The sequence below is a fragment of the Manis pentadactyla genome, chromosome 8, assembly GCF_030020395.1.
Source record: "Manis pentadactyla isolate mManPen7 chromosome 8, mManPen7.hap1, whole genome shotgun sequence".
In the NCBI taxonomy this organism is placed as follows: domain Eukaryota; kingdom Metazoa; phylum Chordata; class Mammalia; order Pholidota; family Manidae; genus Manis; species Manis pentadactyla.
The window spans coordinates 48,776,340-48,795,251 of NC_080026.1; the positions used below are offsets into that span (position 1 = coordinate 48,776,340).

Sequence of the window (18,912 nt, forward strand, 5' to 3'; positions counted from 1 at the left end):
GTAGAAACTATCATTATCTCCACTTTACAGATGGAATAACTGAGGCACAGAGAGGCTAAGTCACTTGCCTACAGTCACATGCAAGTGAGAGGTGGAGCTGGTATTCAAACAGGAGCAGCCTGACTCTGAATCTCCCTTCCAGGCTGGATCAAGTCACTACTGATCTTTGAATAGACAGATAAATATATCAGAATAGATAACTTAAAAGAACTTTGAGTCCACCTTTTTGTGCTTAAGCCAGGCAACAAGGTCTTATATTATTTATACATTCAGAAATTTTCATTACTTTTAAAATATGGTCTAAGTGTACCAGGAAACATAAACAAGAGTAGCACACATGTAGGGAAGGTACAGGAATTGTATGTTTGAAGTGATAAAAATACTAGAAAGTAATATTTTGAGTATGGCTTGTTGGTTTGATGGCTTCTTTGTTTAACAAAAATGGAGAAGAGGGGAATATTCAAATATTGCTGTGGGTATGAAGAGATGTCACCCAGAAGAGTGTGCTCAAATGTTCTTTACGGTTAATGGGATAAAAGACATGGACCAGGGCATGGGCTCCTAGGCAAGTCCACATGGAGCATTTATTGTGCACAGGCACTGTGCTGGGTAGCAGGTAAAAGGGTGAGTGAGGCCTCTCAAGTGGCTTGCTGCCTCTTGGCTCTACTATGAGCATCAACCAGTCCTGTCTAAGGAGGAGGTAAAGGAAGGAGCTGAGGAAAGGTAGCATTTGACCTGGTTGAAGAACTGGCCAAGATGGCTGGAACACGCAAGGCACTGCAGGTTCAAGCAAGGCCAGCACAAGCAAGGACCAGTGACTGGAAGTATCGGGACTGATGGGAATTTGAGGAAAAGGGGGTAACATAGGGCCAAGAATAGGGGTTCTGTGGTCAGATTCTCTAATCTTTGGCTTCCTTTATTCTTTCTAGTTTTATGACCTTGGGAAAATTATTCAATCTAAGTTTCCTGTCTCTAAAGGGAAATAAAATAATACCCTCCTTCAGGTATATTATGCAGATTAAATGAGGTGCATAAAGCATATTTTCACCAATAAAGGCACATGCTCAGTAAAGGTTTGCTGCCATTGTCATCATCATTTTCTTCTTCTTCTACTTCTTACTATTGTTATTGAGAAAGGCTGAAGATTAGAGTCCTGGGAAGAATAATAAAGACTAGATAAGACGTGCATCATGACATGGGTGTGCATGTGTGTGTGCGTGCGTGTGCATGTGTTTGTTCTTAGAATTTTGAAATAGTTTTCAGTTGAAACCTTTGTTTTTGTAACAGACAGCGCTGAGAAATGTTCATGTTTGCACATAATGAATGCCTGTCTTATCTGTTACCATTTGCAACAACTACTGCTATTTCTGTCATCCCAAGAGAAATGTTCCCATATACGCACAAAAATGAGCAAGATCTACCATCAAAAAATAACCAGGGAAGGGTAGCTTTGTGAGTTTTATGCTGCGTCCATGAGTTCTGAAGTGTTTTGTTTGGTTTCAGTATAGAATAGGAAATTGTGTTTCCCAGGTGGAAGATAGTAAATATTTCTCATAAAATGAGTGAAAATCTGGTGCCAGCAGATTGTGGATTTTGTCTTTGGGATGCGATTCAATCTCTCAGCTGCACCAGTTAGGCAGTTGGAAACTCTAGCAAACACCAGAATCTTTTGAACCTGTGTCCTGATCTGTAAAGTTGAGATCATCACAATGACCATACTATGGACCTTGAGGCAGACAGTAATTGGAAATCAATGGATAGGGAAGGCAGTGTACAGGAGACGGTTCTCAGGGGACAATATCAAGTCATAAATAGCACACTCTCCTCTCTACATCCCTCACGGTCCCCTTTATTCTTTTATGACAAATGTACTTCATGCCGCAGCAGTGTTTTCACTAGGGGCTGAAGGAATTGATAGTGTTGTTTTCTTTAAAATGAGCTGTAACATCCCTTTGTTCACGGACATTGTAAATCTGACATCCTCCAGATTAGATAGTATATGCTCAACATCAGTAGAAAAGAGAGAAGTAAATATTTGCTACAGAATATCTTTCTCATATCTTGAAAATTAGTTAATTTCCTGCATCTGACAAGTCAGCTCCCTGCTATATCTGCCTCACATTAAGAGGCAAAGAGAAAACAATCCCCCCACCCCAGCAAGGAGCCTGTCATTTGGGTATCCAGGGGAGATAATATGACCACAGTGCAGTGGCACTGAATATGCATAAGGATATGACAGGTCATGTTTAAAGTTTGGTGCCACATTCAAATGACACTGAACTGAGAGAGGAAAAGAAAACAAAAAATTAATCCCCCTCTTGGAATCTCATGCAGATTGACTTTACTGCTTGGTTTCTTTAGTTTCTGCTCTGTGGTCTGTCTCCTTTATTCCCCATTAATAATCATAATCAAATGTCCATTATTGGTTTTCAGCAACAGTGTAATTGCTTCCCCTTCCTTATTGCTGGAGCAGTTTGGTTTGCTGCCGAGAAAGGGCAGTTGTGTAATCGTTCTCTCCACGTAAACTGAGAAGTCAGTTGTGCCCTGAAGATATTGATGTCAGCCAGTTTGCTCTCCGGTGGAGTGAAAAAAGGAAATAATTTTATCAAGCTATTTTTAGACTTCAATTTAGATTTCAGCCTTCATGATACTTTGTGTACTGGGGATAGAGCTGTTGATGCACAATTCAGCTGTAAGAAGCTCCTCTTTCTCCCACCCCTGATGGCCAGGCCCAGAGGGCTAAGATGTGCTCTGTATCCAGTGTTAGCTGCGGAACTTGCTGCCAGCAACCACCAATCTTCCGTTTGCCTAGGAAGGTTTAATCTGATCTTTCATATGCATAAATATTCAGCACTCTGCAAATTCTCTATAAACAAAAGGAGTTCACTCGACCGCCCTTGCTTTTTGAGCCAGCTTCCCCAGAGGTGGTGGATGAAACCCAGGGTCTAGGAAGCCTCTTTCTTGTCTGATGTCCTTCTAAACAAACAAGTCCTAGACACCTGGGACTCCAGATTATCTCTTTTGCAGCAGTAATAGGAGGCAATCAATCTTCCTAGTTTTTCCATATTTGTAATGAGCTAATTAGTCCTAAACTCCAAAGGGGTCTTAGAAAGTTCCAGTAGTCTTGTGAGCTTGTCTTGTGTTATGTGCATCTTGCCACGTACTAAAATTCAGATCACTGTGTGACACTGATTCCTGTGGGTGCGTGAGACTTGGCAGTGCAGAGGTTGTTGGTTTTAGGTGAAACCCACAATTGGTCCTTGCTAGTCCGTGTGGGCTGCCGACAAGCAACACTGATACCCCCTGGATGTGGTCAGAGAGCAACTTCGGGCTCCACCCTAGCTTAGTAATTAGAACCCAGGTTTTAACAAGATCCCCAAGTGATATGCACATTAATCACTTTTTCTTTTTTTTAATCACACTCTTCTTAGACTCCCATAAACCTGTGGACTGTATCCCTATGATACTGCCCCTTCCTATAAGATTCGCATGTAATTTCTAGAATTTTGCATGGATGTCACTGGGACTCTGAAGGTGTGTCTGGTGGAGTCCCAGATGCCGGGGCCCCTCTCTGTTGAGCAGTGCTGCTGCTCAGTTGTCTGTGGGCCCAGTTTTCACCTTGATACTGGACCTTGTCCATTTAAGGAGCACCAGCCTCAGGGGTAGTCACTGGCAGCCCCTCCAGTCCCCATCACCTGTGGCTCTCATTTTCCAGCCCTTGCTGTCTTTTTTCCTCCCTTGGCTCTGCTCTTTCACTTTCTCCTTACTCACTTTAGGGACAGGGAACTAGGTATTTTTGAATGACCATGTGGTGAGAGCCTGCTGCATGGTGTCAGTACCAAGTTTCCTCTGGGCTCTGGAGAGAGGAAGGGACCGTGTCCTTCTGCTCTTCCTGTGGTAGTACACATACTCTGCAACTTCTGTGGGGAGCTCTCCACTGCCTTCTGCCATCGGCTTTGATTTCCTCTGACCCTTGAAGGTGGCCTAAGGAAGCACAAGGAGACTGAAACAGCCTCTGAGAAATTTGCACACTCATTAACCGATTGTTTATCAAGAGTGTGCCCCAACCTGGAGGAGTCCTTGCTTTGCTGGGAGCAAATACATGTGGGTGATTATAATATATGATGCATGCCGAAACAAAGGCCTGGACAAAATGCTATGGCACTTGAAGGGCAGAATAACTAACTTTTCTAAGAGGAGTGAGGATGACATTAGAGAAGGTGCCTTTTGAGTAGGGTTTTGAGGGATAAATAGGATGTGCCTGAGAGAAGGGCTATAGGACCATTGCTGAGACAAGCTGCAGAGCTGGAAGGTCAAGTTGAGGAAGTCACATGATCAGAAGTGAGTAAGTGGATAGAAATACTAGCCTATGTGTAGACAGGTATGTGTGAAGAACGCCATGAGGCATATGGCACCTGCTGTTGTCCCCTCAACTCATTAAGCCTTCCTTGAGGGATGAGGACACACGCACAGTGAGATCAAGTGACTTGCCTGAGGTCACTCAGCTGTCTGCACTAAGGCTGGGCTTCAAGCCTGCCCAGCAGGGAGGCCTCCCCTTACTCTTCCCGAGGATAGGTCTTCAGCACAGCCCTGCCCTGGACTCAGGACACATTTCTCCTCCCTCACTGTCGCTACACCCTTCCCAGCTGTTCTCCCTTCACAGGTGAACATCCCCAAACACCATGTCTGTGTGAAGCATGGGACCACTGAGTTTGAGGAGAAAGAGATGAGATATTTCCCGGGATTGTCTTGTGGTTCTGGTCTCTCCCATTTTACCAGACTCTGAGGGGCCTGCCACTGCAGGGTGCGGGAGAGAGCCCCAGCTACCTCGAGGTCCTCACAGAGGATGGAGGAGAGCAAATGTTCAGGCAGCTAGACAACATCTCCTTGCCAGCCAAGGCTCACTGTATCCCCTCCCCACACCACTGTCCACCCAGGGATGGATTCATATGGCAGGACTCTGGGGGTGGCCTAGTGACAAGACTGCCTGGGAGGAGATATGTGTGGTCTGTGTGCACTGCTCGTTATTGTCCCAGTCCTCTCTGCAACTCACCACCTCTGTGCACCTGCTGTCACAGCCCTGCCTCTCGCTTCTGTTCTACTGTGCTTGTGTACCTGAGGCCTGTCATTCTGAAGAAGTTGCCTTTGAGCTCCCTTTGCAGGTGTGGACATTCGGGCACCAGAAATTCCTGTGCTTCAGAGATCCACCTGCACACACACCCTGATGAAGCTGCAGACTGCTTTCTGGGCTCCTTTGTCAAAGTTAGAAACTTAGAGGGCCTCTCCCTTGCAAGCAGGCTGTTCATCTCCAGACCCATGGTTGCTGTCTGGAGGTAATGTTACTGGCTTCCCCCTGGGCTCTAGCCCCAACTTTCTATCCTGTGATTCTCACCCAGAGCTGTCAGTCTCACTGGCAGGCACCACAGGCAGAGCAGCAGCATTCATGCCTATGTGGTTTCACTGTCCTCTCTAGAATACAAAGTAGTTTGGGGACATTTCTACATTTTCCTTTTGCAATGGCCAGATATGCATGTCTACCTAGTTGCATGGAATTCTTGCCTCCTTAACTCTTTGGTGGGCACATTCATAGATAACATACTCGAGGTGTGAGTTCTTTGGCAGGTCCATCCACCATCCCACACTCTTGGCATTCATTAGTGAGCTTCCTTTGGAAAGCCACATGTTCTGAGAGGTAGGAAGAATAATATACTTCACCTACATACCAGATCTGGCCAGCTCCTTCTTTTTCCATGTTGAGTTACTGGAATGAGCCCAGGAGACAAGCTGAGAGGCGATTTACAAGGAGTGCTCTTTTTCTCTCATCTTGCTCCTGTTTCCCTTTAAAATTCCTTGGCTGCCCTCAGTGTGGCATGTGTTTTCATTTACACTATAGCTCTCAGGACTAAATGTAGCTCTTGTGCTTCTGAAGTACTCTGATTAGGAAGCAATTTCCCTGATTTCCAGCTTGCCTGGATCAAAATGTGGCCCCACAAACCATGACAGGGACTCTGCAAAGGGGGGAAGTTTAGTGCCAAGGTTAAGGGCTGGGCAAATTTTGGCAAAATGACAAAAGGGAAAGAAGTGGATAAATCTAAAACTTTAAAGCATTTATTTCTTGTTATAAAAGTAAAGGATGCATTTGGATTGTTGGAAAGAGGGAAAAAAATACAATAGGAAGGGGTAAAATATAAAGTAAAAGCCCCTTGTCCTTCCCCTAACCATGAAGAAACAAGTATATCCTTCCGGAAATACTTCCCTCATGCAGGGGCATATATAGATAGATATATATATGTCTGCCATTTTGTTACTTTTTAAAAATTCAAATGAGATCATAGCAGAATAGTATTTGTTTTGTGCTTTACCTATTTTCACTTAATTTTTCTTGGAAATCTTACCATTTTAAGGGGTATAATGTAGCCTTCTGTTGTACTTAGTTGCATGGTTCGTAACAAGAAGTCTGGTTGACTCCAGGTTTCTCCATTCGGTTAGTTCCAGTTGCTTTTTGTGATGCACTTACTATTCTTTTTGCACATCCTTTTATATGTCTGAATCTATCAGTAGAGTAAACACTTAGAAGTGGAATTGCAGCTCAAAGACCAAGTGCATTTTTAATTTTGAGAAATACTGTCAAATCACTTTCCTGAAAAAGGGTATTGATTTATCCCCCATCCCCAAAACAGTGAATTATACAACTTTAAGACTTTCATTTCCCATTTTGCACATCTTTATCCTGAATGTGGCCATTCATATTTCATCTTCTCCCCTTCTGCCTGTTTTCTCTTGGGATGTTTGCTCTTTTCCTTATTGATTTTCAAAACTCCTTGAAGGTTAAATAGCTTGACTCTTGGATTATGCTACATGTTGGAAATATTTTTCTCTAATATATCATCTGTAGTTTACCTTTTATTTATAATATTTTTGCCATGTAGAAACTGAAATTTATATGTATCAAGATTTATCACTTTTTTCTTTTCGATTTCTGGGTTTTGTGTCTTGTTTAGAAAGCCTCTTCCCACTTCAAAATTGTATTCAGATAATTTAAAATTTCCATTTAGTTATCAGCCAGCTTAGAAACCAATACTGCACTGGCAAAGTAAAGTGGCATATTGAGACCTACCCTGATACTTTAATTTTTAATGTAGTCAGTCTACTTGGATCACTTATCAGGAAAGCTTTTCCCCTATTAGCCTTTATTAGGGAACACACTTAATATGCTGTTACAAACACAGTCTAAAGGTTCTTTTCTTTTTCTTCCTCCTCCATTCTTTATATATTAGGTATCATATTCTGTATTCTTTGTCTATCCCTTGATTGACTTTGGGGATAGTTAATTTAATTTTGCATTTGCTTAGTAATTAGCTGTTCTACTTTCTTTACTGTGGTTTTATTACCTCTGGTGACAGCTGTTAAACCTTAGGAACACTTCCATCTGTAGCAGTCCCTCCAAAATAGACTGTAGAGATGGTTTGTGGGAGGTAGATTCTCTCAGCTTTTGCATATCTGAAAATTGTTTAATCCCTCCTTCAAATTTAAATGATAATCTTGTCAGATAAAGTAATCTTGGTTTGATGCCCTTCTTCTTCGTTGCATTAAATGCATCATGCCATTTCCTTCTGATCTGTAATGTTTCTGCTGAGAAGTTTGTTGGTAGCCTGATGGGTTTTCCTTTGTATGTGATCTTATTTCTCTCTCTGGCTGCTTTTAACAGTCTGTCCTTATTCTTGATCTTTATCAATTTTATTACTATATGTCTTGGTGTTGTCTTCCTTGGGTCCCCTGTGTTGGGAGATCTGTGGATCTCCATGGCCTGAGAGCCTATCTCCTTCCCCAGATAAGTTTTCAGCAATTACCTCCTCAAAGACACTTTCTGTCCCTTTATCTCTCTCTTGTTCTTCTGGTACCCCTATAATGCAAATATTGTTCTGTTTGGATTGGTCACACAGTTTTCTCAATATTCTTTCATTCTTAGAGATCCTTTTTTCTCTCTGTGCCTCAGCTTCTTTGTATTCCTCTTCTCTAGTTTCTATTTCATTTATCGTCTCCTCCACTGTATCCAACCTGGATTTAATACCCTCCATTGTGCTCTTCAACAATTGGATCTCTGACCTGAATTCATTCCTGAGTTCTTGGATATCTTCCATACCTCCATTAGCATGTTGATGATTTTTATTTTGAACTCCCTTTCAGGAACAGTCATAAGGTCCATGTCATTTAAATCTTTCTCCTGAGTTATATTTATTTTATTCGGAATCAGGTTCCTTTGGTGTTTCATATTTGTATATGGCGCCTTCTAGTGTCCAGAAGCTCTACTCTCTGGAGCTGCTCAGCCCCTTAAGCAATGTTGGGGGTCGCAGGGGAGCAGTATTGGTGCCTGGGGGGAGGAAAGAGCTGTTCCCCTCTTCCCAGCTGCTGTGCCTGTCTCCACTGCCTGAACCAGTGGGCCGACTACACAGGTATAAGCTTTTGTCTCAGACCAGCCGGATATGGATCCCTGCTTTCCACAACTGTCTAGAATCTCAGTCTCTCCAGGAATTCTGCCTGTATTAGCTTTCCAACCCCTTAATCACACGAGTATCATGAAAGCACCATGAAATGTAGGTTTGTGATCCCAGAGTAGATCTCCAGAGCTAGGTATTCAGCAGTCCCAGGCCTCCACTCCCTCTCTTCTCAGTTTCTCTTCCTCCTGCCGGTGAGCGAGAGTGGGGGAAGGGCTTGGGTCCCGCTGAGCCACAGCTTTGATACGTTACCCTTTTCCGTGAGGTTTGCTCTTTTCTCCAGGTGTATGTAGTCTGGCACAGTCCTCTTTCCTGTTGCTCTCTCAGGATTAGTTGCACCAACTATATTTTCGAATTGTATGTGGTTTTAGGAGGAAGCCTCTGTCTCACCTCTCATGCCACCATCTTTAATCCTCAGCTAGTTCTTTTTATATCCTGTTTAAGAGACCTTGCTTACTACAAAGTCATAAATATATTATTCTATATTGTTTTCTAGAAGTTTTATTGTTTTATTTTTCACATTTTGATCTATAATCCACCTGAAATTGATATTTGTCTGGTGTGATTCAGTAATCATGATTTGATTTTTTTATTATGCATATCATTTTTATGATATCAAATTAACATAGCATATAATATGTTGAAAAGACTGTCCTTCCCCACTACACTTTGTTTCTAATAATGCTTTCATGATATATCATTCCCATCCTTTAACTTGCAACTTGTTTGTATCCTTATAGTTAATGTAAGTCTCTTGTAAGCAACATATAATTGGTTTTTGATTTTTTGATTCTAGTCTAAAGTCTTTGAATTTTAAATATAGTATTTATTTGTATTTAACAGAGCTCCTAATGTATTTGGGTATAAATATACCCATTTTCTGTGTATCATCCTGTTTTCTTTATTGTTTCCAATAAACAAAGCTTATTTTTAATATGTAAAAATATGTCCCATATTAGCTTATCTATTATACATTGTTTTAACTTCTCTGTTCTATGATTGCCATACAGGGTTGAATATGAATCCTCGTCTTCCTAAATTCTCATATAAATGACTTTTACTGCTTTCTGGACAACACAAGGACCTGAGACTATTTTAATATTTTTTCATTTCCTTTCCTTCATGCTCATTGTCATGTTTTTTAACTCTGCATATATTTTAGATTTCAAAAGAAATTACTGCTGTTTTTTTGAATATTCACTTAGATTTACCCACATATTTACTCTTCCCATTGTTTTTCATGCCTCTATGCATTTCCTTGCTTCCAGCTGGGATTATTTCCTTTATTATTTATGTGATACCAAGGAATTCTGCCAGTTCTTATTTATCTGAAAATATTTTGCTTAACTTTTATTTTTGAAAGAAATTGAAAATGATTATATAGTTTATAGATTGACAGTTAGTAAATCTATGTGTTTTCTTTCTTTGATTTTTCCTCCTTTGAAGTTGCAGTGCTTCCTAAAGGTGTAGAGGTGTGGTTTGATGTCCCTGGTCAATATTTGAAAATTGTTGTCTAAGATCTCTTCTAATATTGCTTCTGTCTCATTCTTTCTTTTTTCTAGATTCATCATTTATAGACATAGACTTTAAAATAATGATGATTAATATGCTCAGAAGATAGAGGACATGATTGATAATTTTAGCAGAGAACTAAAATATGTAAAAGTGAATCAAATAAAAATTATAGAATTGAAAAATAAAGTAACTGACACTAGAACACAATAGACAAATTGAATAACAAGTCAGACATGTTAGAGGGAAGGATTATTAAATGGAAGATAGGTGTAAAGAAAATATCTGGCCTGAAGTTGAATGGATAGAGGGAAAATAAATGTTTTCATTTAAAATCATTGAAAAATAAAAATTTTTGTGAACTTGAGTCTCCTCAGAGCTTTAGTTGAACAGAACTGATGAAGCGCTCCCTGTAGATGGATATGTCTTTTCTACTAGCTGGAGTCTAACTCTCTCTATTGCTTTCTGTCACTGAGGCTGAATACTGTTGTTATGGTTAATATTACCCCTACACTGCTTCACTCATTTATGTTGCCTGGGTGTGTGTGTGCTAGTACAGGGAGATGTTGGGGGAGGGAAAATAAAGGCAGATGAATAGCATATGGAAAAGTTCTTAACTAGAAAGAGTTAAGCAGGTCTAAGGACTCAAAGAAAGCCAGAAGGACTGGAGCAGAGGCTGTGCTGTATTGGGCTACTGAGTCTAAAAACACTTAGCATCTTGGATGTCCTTTCAGACTAAATAATTAAGATGGACCAATACTTATTTCACTGTTACTTGGTGGTATACAAATTTGGCCCCTCTGAATCTTCTGGTGGAAATAACCCATCCCTATATAAAGGTAAGTTGTTAACTGTGAGATGTCTAGCTAAATTTTAGCCAAGGTAGACAAGCTATTGACTTGGTGTGATGAAATGTCACTGAATTAATTTTTATGCCTTTTTTTCCTGTCTTAGCTGCAAATGTCCCCTGCTTGGAAAAGTGTGGGAAGCAGACTTAGAAGCTTGTCAGTTGCTTATCCAGACCCTGTAGCTTCAGGTGGCCAGGGGAAGCCTATCTACAAAAGAAGAGGGGCAGGTGGATGACTCAGGGGGAGCTGCCTGTACAACCACTCTGGCCAAGCCCCCCCAGGCCCCACTCTGAAGATAAGAAGAAGATCTCTCTGCAGGCATCTGAGGAGTGGAAGACTCACGTGACCCCACTTTCCTGTGCTGGCAGCGAACAGAAGGAGGTTTGTCTATCCTCATGGCCTCATCAGATACCCTATTCTGAGAGGTACTTTGGGCCACAATCCAAATGGGAAACGTAAATATTAGGAAGGCTTGCCATTGAACCATGCAAACTTTAAAAAGTTTTAAGAACTCCTGAATATGATTACAAAGTAATACAGAATTTTTGTAGAAATTTAAAATAGAGAAAAGCAAAAAGAAAAACTTTCGACATATTTACTTTTATTTTTGTTCTAATTTAACAGCTAGAGTTAGAATAAGCAATCTAATATAAATTACTATATATAGTACATAGATATATGCCATATGTAACATAGTTGTATATAATCTACTACATATGTCATATATAATATTTAATTGTATATTTAGAATCTGTATCTTACAATATACCATTATTTATTAGACTCAAACATTCAAATATACATATATATCCCATTTTTGTTTTTTTTCCAAAACAAGATGAATATTTTCTTTTTTTTTGGAGAGTGAGCTGGTAATTCCTTGTTCTATATTTTTATTTTTATTTATTATTTTTTTTTATTGAAGGGTAGTTGACAACAGTATTGCATTACATTAGTTTCAGGTGTACAACACAGTGATTCAACATTTATATACATGATAATTCTAGGTACCAGGTATCACCATACCAAGTTGTTACAATATTTTGACTATATTCCTTATGCTATACATTACATCCCGGTTACTTATTTATTTTACAATTGGAAGTGTGTTTATATATATATATATATATATATATATATATATATATATATATATATATATATATATATATAGTGAGGGCATCTCTCATATTTATTGATCAAATAGTTGTTAACCACAATAAATTTCTGTATAGGGGGGTCAATAATCAATGCACAATCATTAATCCACCCCAAGCCTAATTTTCATCAGTGTCCAATCTTCTGATGCATAACGAACAAATTCTTACATGGAGTACAAATTCTTACATAGTGAATAAGTTACATGGTGAACAGTGCAAGGGCAGTCATCACAGAAGCTTTCGATTTTGTTCATGCATTATGAACTATAAACAGTCAGTTCAAATATGAATATTCATTTGATTTTTAAACTTGATTTATATGTGGATACCACATTTCTCTATTATTATTATTTTTAATAAAATGCTGAAGTGGTAGGTAGATACGAGATAAAGGTAGAAAACAGAGTTTAGTGTTGTAGGAGAGCAAATGTAGATGATCAGGTGTGTGCCTGTAGACTATGTGTTAATCCGAGCTAGACGAGGGCAATAAACATCCATGTATGCAGAAGATTTCTCTCAGAACATGAGGGGGGAGGTTCTAAGCCTCACCTCTGCTGCTCCCCATTTTCTCACCAGATGGCCCCCTGCGACTGTGCCTGTCTTAGGTTGTTCCTCCCTTGAGGAATCTTACCCGTCTCTGGCTAACCAGTCATCATCCGGGGCCATACAGGGAAATGTTAAGTTGGTAAGTGAGAGAGAAGCCTTATTGTTTGAAAAGGTTAGCTTTTTACTTCTTTGCATATTTATGCCCTGTGGCTTCTATGCCCAGCATTTGTCTTGAGGTGTCTTTACCACTTGGAAGAATTATGATACTCGGTGAAGTCGACATGGGGCACGAGTTCTATTTAAAGGTTGTGATTAGGTAGGAAGAAGAAAAGCTATAGAAGTAGCAGGCAGAAGAAAACCTGGGAAGATTGATTATTTCTTTGACATATCTTCTTGTAGAGTAACTTCAGCATGGATAGGTTTTAAACTACTAATTAAATTGTGCACACACATTAACATAATAGGAATATAGTTACCTAACCAAAGCATACCTGTAATTACCAGCCATCTCCAGTGAAACCAAGAAAACCAGTTAGGCACCTTAGGCATTTGTGAAAACTTATCTATGATATGGTGGATATTGTCCGACTGAACTTAAACAGTCTGAGAGAATTCAGATAAACTAGAACAACCCATTCCTGGGGACTGTTCATATCCCATATGTTCTTTTAACGATAAATAGTCTGTGGTTGTAAGATTTTGGAGCGCTACAATTTGCACTTCTCCTAATTCTTGGTTGAGTTCCAACAGTATAGATCCAGTCAAATTTTTGTTTTACTGTATGCACAGGCCAGCTTAGATATCTCCTTCATCATTCCCATGGCAAGTCCAGGAACTGGTGGGATGAGTGCATCTACACCTGCGACAGTGCGTGGATCTTTGTTGGAGTTTTTTTTTTTTTGCTGATAATCTTCTGTCATTAGTCTTCCCGAGAGTGCTGATGTTGGAAGTTCTTTTTCATATCGTATCTTAGTTCATTTTCGGGGTAGCCAAATTAGGCTTTGATTCTCTGTATAAACACAAATACACCCTTTGCCTACACTTTTATATGCCCTTTATATCATTGTGTAGAACTCATTAGAGTTCACCACATAGGAACTGCTTTTTTTCTTTTTTAAGTCATTAATCTACACTTACATGACGAATACTTTGTTTACTAGGCTCTCCCCTATACCAGGTCCCCCCTATATACTCCTTTACAGTCACTGTCCATCAGCATAGCAAACTGTTGTAGAATCACTACTTGTCTTCTCTGTGTTGTACAGCCCTCCCCTTTCTCCCACCCCGCTATGGATGCTAATCTTAATACCCCTCTTTTTCTGCCCCCCCTTATCCCTCCCTACCCACCCATCCTCCCCAGTCCCTTTCCCTTTGGTACCTGTTAGTCCATTCTTGAGTTCCGTGATTCTGTTGCTGTTTTGTTCCTTCAGTTTTTCCTTTGTTCTTATATTCCACAGATGAGTGAAATCATTTGGTATTTCTCTTTCTCTGCTTGGCTTGTTCCACTGAGCATAATACCTTCCAGCTCCATCCATGTTGCTGCAAATGGTTAGATTTGCCCTTTTCTTATGGCTGAGTAGTATTCCATTGTGTATATGTACCCCATCTTCTTTATCCATTCATTTATCAATGGACATTAAGTTGCTTCCAATTCTTGGCTATTGTAAATAGTGCTGCGATAAACATAGGGGTACATTGGTCTTTCTCATACTTGATTGCTGCATTCTTAGGGTAAATTCCTAGGAGTGCAACTCCTGGGTCAAATGGTATGTCTGTTTTGAGCATTTTGATGTACCTCCATACTGCTTTCCACAATGGTTGAACAAGTTTGCATTCCCACCAGAAGTGTAGGAGGGTTCCCCTTTCTCCACAGCCTCGCCAACATTTGTTGTTGTTTGTCTTTTGGATGGCAGCCATCCTTACTGGTGTGAGGTGATACCTCATTGTAGTTTTAATTTGCATTTCTCTGATAATTAGCGATGTGGAGCATCTTTTCATGTGTCTGTTGGCCATCTGTATTTCTTTTTTGGAGAACTGTCTGTTCAGTTCCTCTGCCCATTTTTTAATTGGGTTATTTGTTTTTTGTTTGTTGAGGCGTGAGAGCTCCTTATATATTCTGGACGTCAAGCCTTTATCGGATGTGTCATTTTCAAATATATTCTCCCATACTGTAGGGATCCTTCTTGTTCTATTGATGGTGTCTTTTGCTGTACAGAAGCTTTCAGCTTAATATAGTCCCACTTACTCATTTTTGCTGTTGTTTTCCTTGCCCGGGGAGATATGTTCAAGAAGAGGTCACTCATGTTTATGTCTAAGAGGTTTTTGCCTATGTTTTCTTCCAAGAGTTTAATGGTTTCATGGCTTACATTCAGGTCTTTGATCCATTTTGAGTTTACTTTTGTATATGGGGTTAGACAATGGTCCAGTTTCATTCTCCTACATGAAGCTGTCCAGTTTTGCCAGCACCACCTGTTGAAGAGACTGTCATTTCGCCATTGTATGTCCATGGCTCCTTTATCAAATATTAATTGACCATATATGTCTGGGTTAATGTCTGGATTCTCTAGTCTGTTCCATTGGTCTGTGGCTCTGTTCTTGTGCCAGTACCAAATTGTCTTGATTACTATGGCTTTATAGTAGAGCTTGAAGTTGGGGAGTGAGATCCCCCCTACTTTATTCTTCTTTCTCAGGATTGCTTTGGCTATTCGGGGTCTTTGGTGTTTCCATATGAATTTGTGAATTATTTGTTCCAGTTCATTGAAGAATGTTGCTGGTAGTTTCATAGGGATTGCATCAAATCTGTATATTGCTTTGGGCAGGATGGCCATTTTAATGATATTAATTCTTCCTAGCCACGTTCATGGGATGAGTTTCCATCTGTTAGTGTCCCCTTTAATTTCTCTTAAGAGTGACTTGTAGTTTTCAGAGTATAAGTCTTTCACTTCTTTGGTTAGGTTTATTCCTAGGTATTTTATTTTTTTTTTATGCAATTGTGAATGGAGTTGTTTTCCTGATTTCTCTTTCTGTTGTTTCATTGTTGGTATATAGGAAAGCCACAGATTTCTGTGTGTTGATTTTGTATCCTGCAACTTTGCTGTATTCCGATATCAGTTCTAGTAGTTCTGGGGTGGAGTCTTTAGGGTTTTTTATGTACAGTATCATGACATCTGCAAATAGTGACAGTTTGACTTCTTCTTTGCCTATCTGGATTCCTTGTATTTTTTTGTTTTGTCTGATTGCCGTGGCTAGGACCTCCAGTACTATGTTAAATAACAGTGGGGAGAGTGGGCATCCCTGTCTAGTTCCCGATCTCAGCGGAAATGCTTTCAGCTTCTCGCTATTCAATATAATGCTGGCTGTGGGTTTTTAATAGATGGCCTTTATTATGTTGAGGTGCTTGCCCTCTGTTCCCATTTTGCTGAGAGTTTTTATCATGAATGGATGTTGAACTTTGTCAAATGCTTTTTCAGCATCTATGGAGATGATCATGTGGTTTTTGTCTTTCTTTTTGTTGATGTGGTGGATGATGTTGATGGACTTTCGAATGTTGTACCATCCTTGCATCCCTGGAATGAATCCCACTTGGTCATGGTGTACGATCCTTTTGATGTATTTTTGAATTTGGTTTGCTAATATTCTGTTGAGTATTTTTGCATCTACATTCATCAGGGATATTTTTCTGTAGTTTTCTTTTTTGGTGGGGTCTTTGCCTGGTTTTGGTATTAGGGTGATGTTAGCTTCATAGAATGAGTTTGGGAGTATCCCCTCCTCTTCTATTTCTTGGAAAACTTTAAGGAGAATGGGTATTATGTCTTCCCTGTATGTCTGATGAAATTCCGAGGTAAATCCATCTGGCCCGGGGGTTTTGTTCTTTGGTAGTTTTTTGATTACCACTTCAATTTCGTTGCTGGTAATTGGTCTGTTTAGATTTTCTGTTTCTTTTTGGGTCATTCTTGGAAGGTTGTATTTTTCTAGGAACTTGTCCATTTCTCCTAGGTTTCCCAGCTTGTTAGCAGATAGGTTTTCATAGTAGTCTCTAATAATTCTTTGTATTTCTGCGGGGTCCATCGTGATTTTTCCTTTCTTGTTTCTGATACTGTTGATTTGTGTTGACTCTCTTTTCCTCTTAATAAGTCTTGCTAGAGGCTAATCTATTTTGTTTATTTTCTCAAAGAACCAGCTCTTGGTTTCATTGATTTTTGCTATTGTTTTATTCTTCTCAATTTTATTTATTTCTTCTCTGATCTTTATTATGTCCCTCCTTCTGCTGACCTTAGGCCTCATTTGTTCTTCTTTTTCCAATTTCGATAGTTGTGACATTAGACCGTTCATTTGGGATTGCTCTTCCTTTTTTAAATATGCTTGGATTGCTATATACTTTCCTCTTAAGACTGCTTTTGCTGTGTCCCACAGAAGTTGGGGCTTAGTGTTGTTGTTGTCATTTGTTTCCATATATTGCTGGATCTCCATTTTGATTTGGTCATTGATCCATTGATTATTTAGGAGCTTGTTGTTTAGCCTCCATGTGTTTGTGAGCCTTTTTGCTTTCTTTGAACAGTTTATTTCTAGTTTAATGCCTTTGTGGTCTGAAAAGTTGGTTGGTAGGGTTTCAATCTTTTGGAATTTACTGAGGCTCTTTTTGTGTCCTAGAATGTGGTCTATTCTGGAGAATGTTCCATGTGCACTTGAGAAGAATGTGTATCCTGTTGCTTTTGAATGTAGAGTTCTGTAGATGTCTATTAGGTCCATCTGTTCTAGTGTGTTGTCCAGTGCCTCTGTGTCCTTACTTATTTTCTGTCTGGTGGATCTGTCCTTTGGAGTGAGGGGTGTGTTGAAGTCTCCTAGAATGAATGCATTGCATTCTATTTCCTTCTTTAGTTCTATTAATATTTGTTTCAGGTATGTTGGTGCTCCTGTATTGGGTGCATATATATTTATAATGGTTATATCCTCTTGATGGACTGAGCCCTTTATCATTATGTAATGTCCTTCTTTGTCTTTTGTTACTTTCTTTATTTTGAAGTCTATTTTGTCTGATGCCAGAATTGCAACACCTGCTTTCTTCTCTCTGTTGTTTGCTTGAAATATCTTTTTCCATCCCTTGACTTTAAGTCTGTGCGCGTCTTTGGGTTTGAGGTGAGTCTCTTGTAGGCAGCGTATGGATGGATCTTGCTTTTTTATCCATTCTATTACTCTGTGTCTTTTGATTGGTGCATTCAGTCCATTTACATTTAGGGTGATTATTGAAAGGTATGAATTTATTGCCATTGCAGGCTTTAAGTTTGTGGTTACCAAAGGTTTAGGGTTAGCTTCTTTACTATCTTACTGTCTAACTTAACTCGCTTGTTGAGCTATTATAAACACAGTCTGATTATTCTTTATTTCTCTCCCTTCTTATTCCTCCTCCTCCCTTCTTCATATGTTGGGTGTTTTGTTGTGTGCTCTTTTTAGGAGTGCTCCCATCTAGAGCAGTCCCTGTAGGATGCCCTGTAGAGGTGGTTTGTGGGAGGCAAATTCCCTCAACTTTTGCTTGTCTGGGAATTGTTTAATCCCTCCTTCATATTTAAATGATATTCGTGCTGGATACAGTAGTCTTGGTTCGAGGCCCTTCTGTTTCATTGCATTAAGTATATCATGCCATTCTCTTCTGGCCTGTAGGGTTTCTGTTGAGAAGTCTGATGATAGCCTGATGGGTTTTCCTTTGTAGGTAACCTTTTTTTTCTCTCTGGCTGCCTGTAATACTTTGTCCTTGTCTTTGATCTTTGCCATTTTAATTATTATGTGTCTTGGTGTTGCCCTCCTTGGATCCCTTGTCATGGGAGTTCTGTGTACCTCTGTGGTCTGAGAGGCCATTTCTTCCCCTAGTTTGGGGAAATTTTCAGCAATTATTTCTTCAAAGACATTTTCTATCCCCTTTTCTCTCTCTACTTCTTCTGGGATACCTATATTATTCCTTTTCAATTGATCACTCAGCTCTCTTAAAATTCTTTCATTCCTGGAGATCCTTTTATCTCTCTCTGCATCAGCTTCTCTGCGTTCCTGTTCTCAGTTTTCTAGTCCATTAATGGTCTCTTGCATCTCGTCCGTTCTGTTTTGAAGTCCTTCCAGAGCTTGTTTTATTTCTGAATTCTCCTTCCTTAGTTCTTGCATATTTCTCTGCAAGTCCATCAGCATGGTTATGACTTTTGTTTTGAATTCTTTTTCAGGAAGACTGGCTAAATCTATCTCCCCAGATTCCTTCTCAGGGGAAGATGTAGCAGATGCCAAAGCTGTCTGGGTTAGTCTTGTCTGGATCATATTTTTTTGCCTTTTCATGTTGACAGGTGCTATTGACTGTCAGCTGGGAGGGCC

At 39.8% G+C, this 18,912-nt stretch overlaps 1 protein-coding gene across 1 annotated transcript in view; it reads left to right on the plus strand.

Moving 5' to 3' along the window:
* Positions 1–18,912, plus strand: part of DISC1 (DISC1 scaffold protein) — a 561,660-nt gene that overhangs the window by 517,491 nt on the left and 25,257 nt on the right. Inside the window, 2 exon segments of the mRNA XM_057505361.1 lie at positions 10,962–11,106; positions 11,108–11,236. Coding sequence (XP_057361344.1) covers positions 10,962–11,106; positions 11,108–11,236 — 274 coding nt within the window.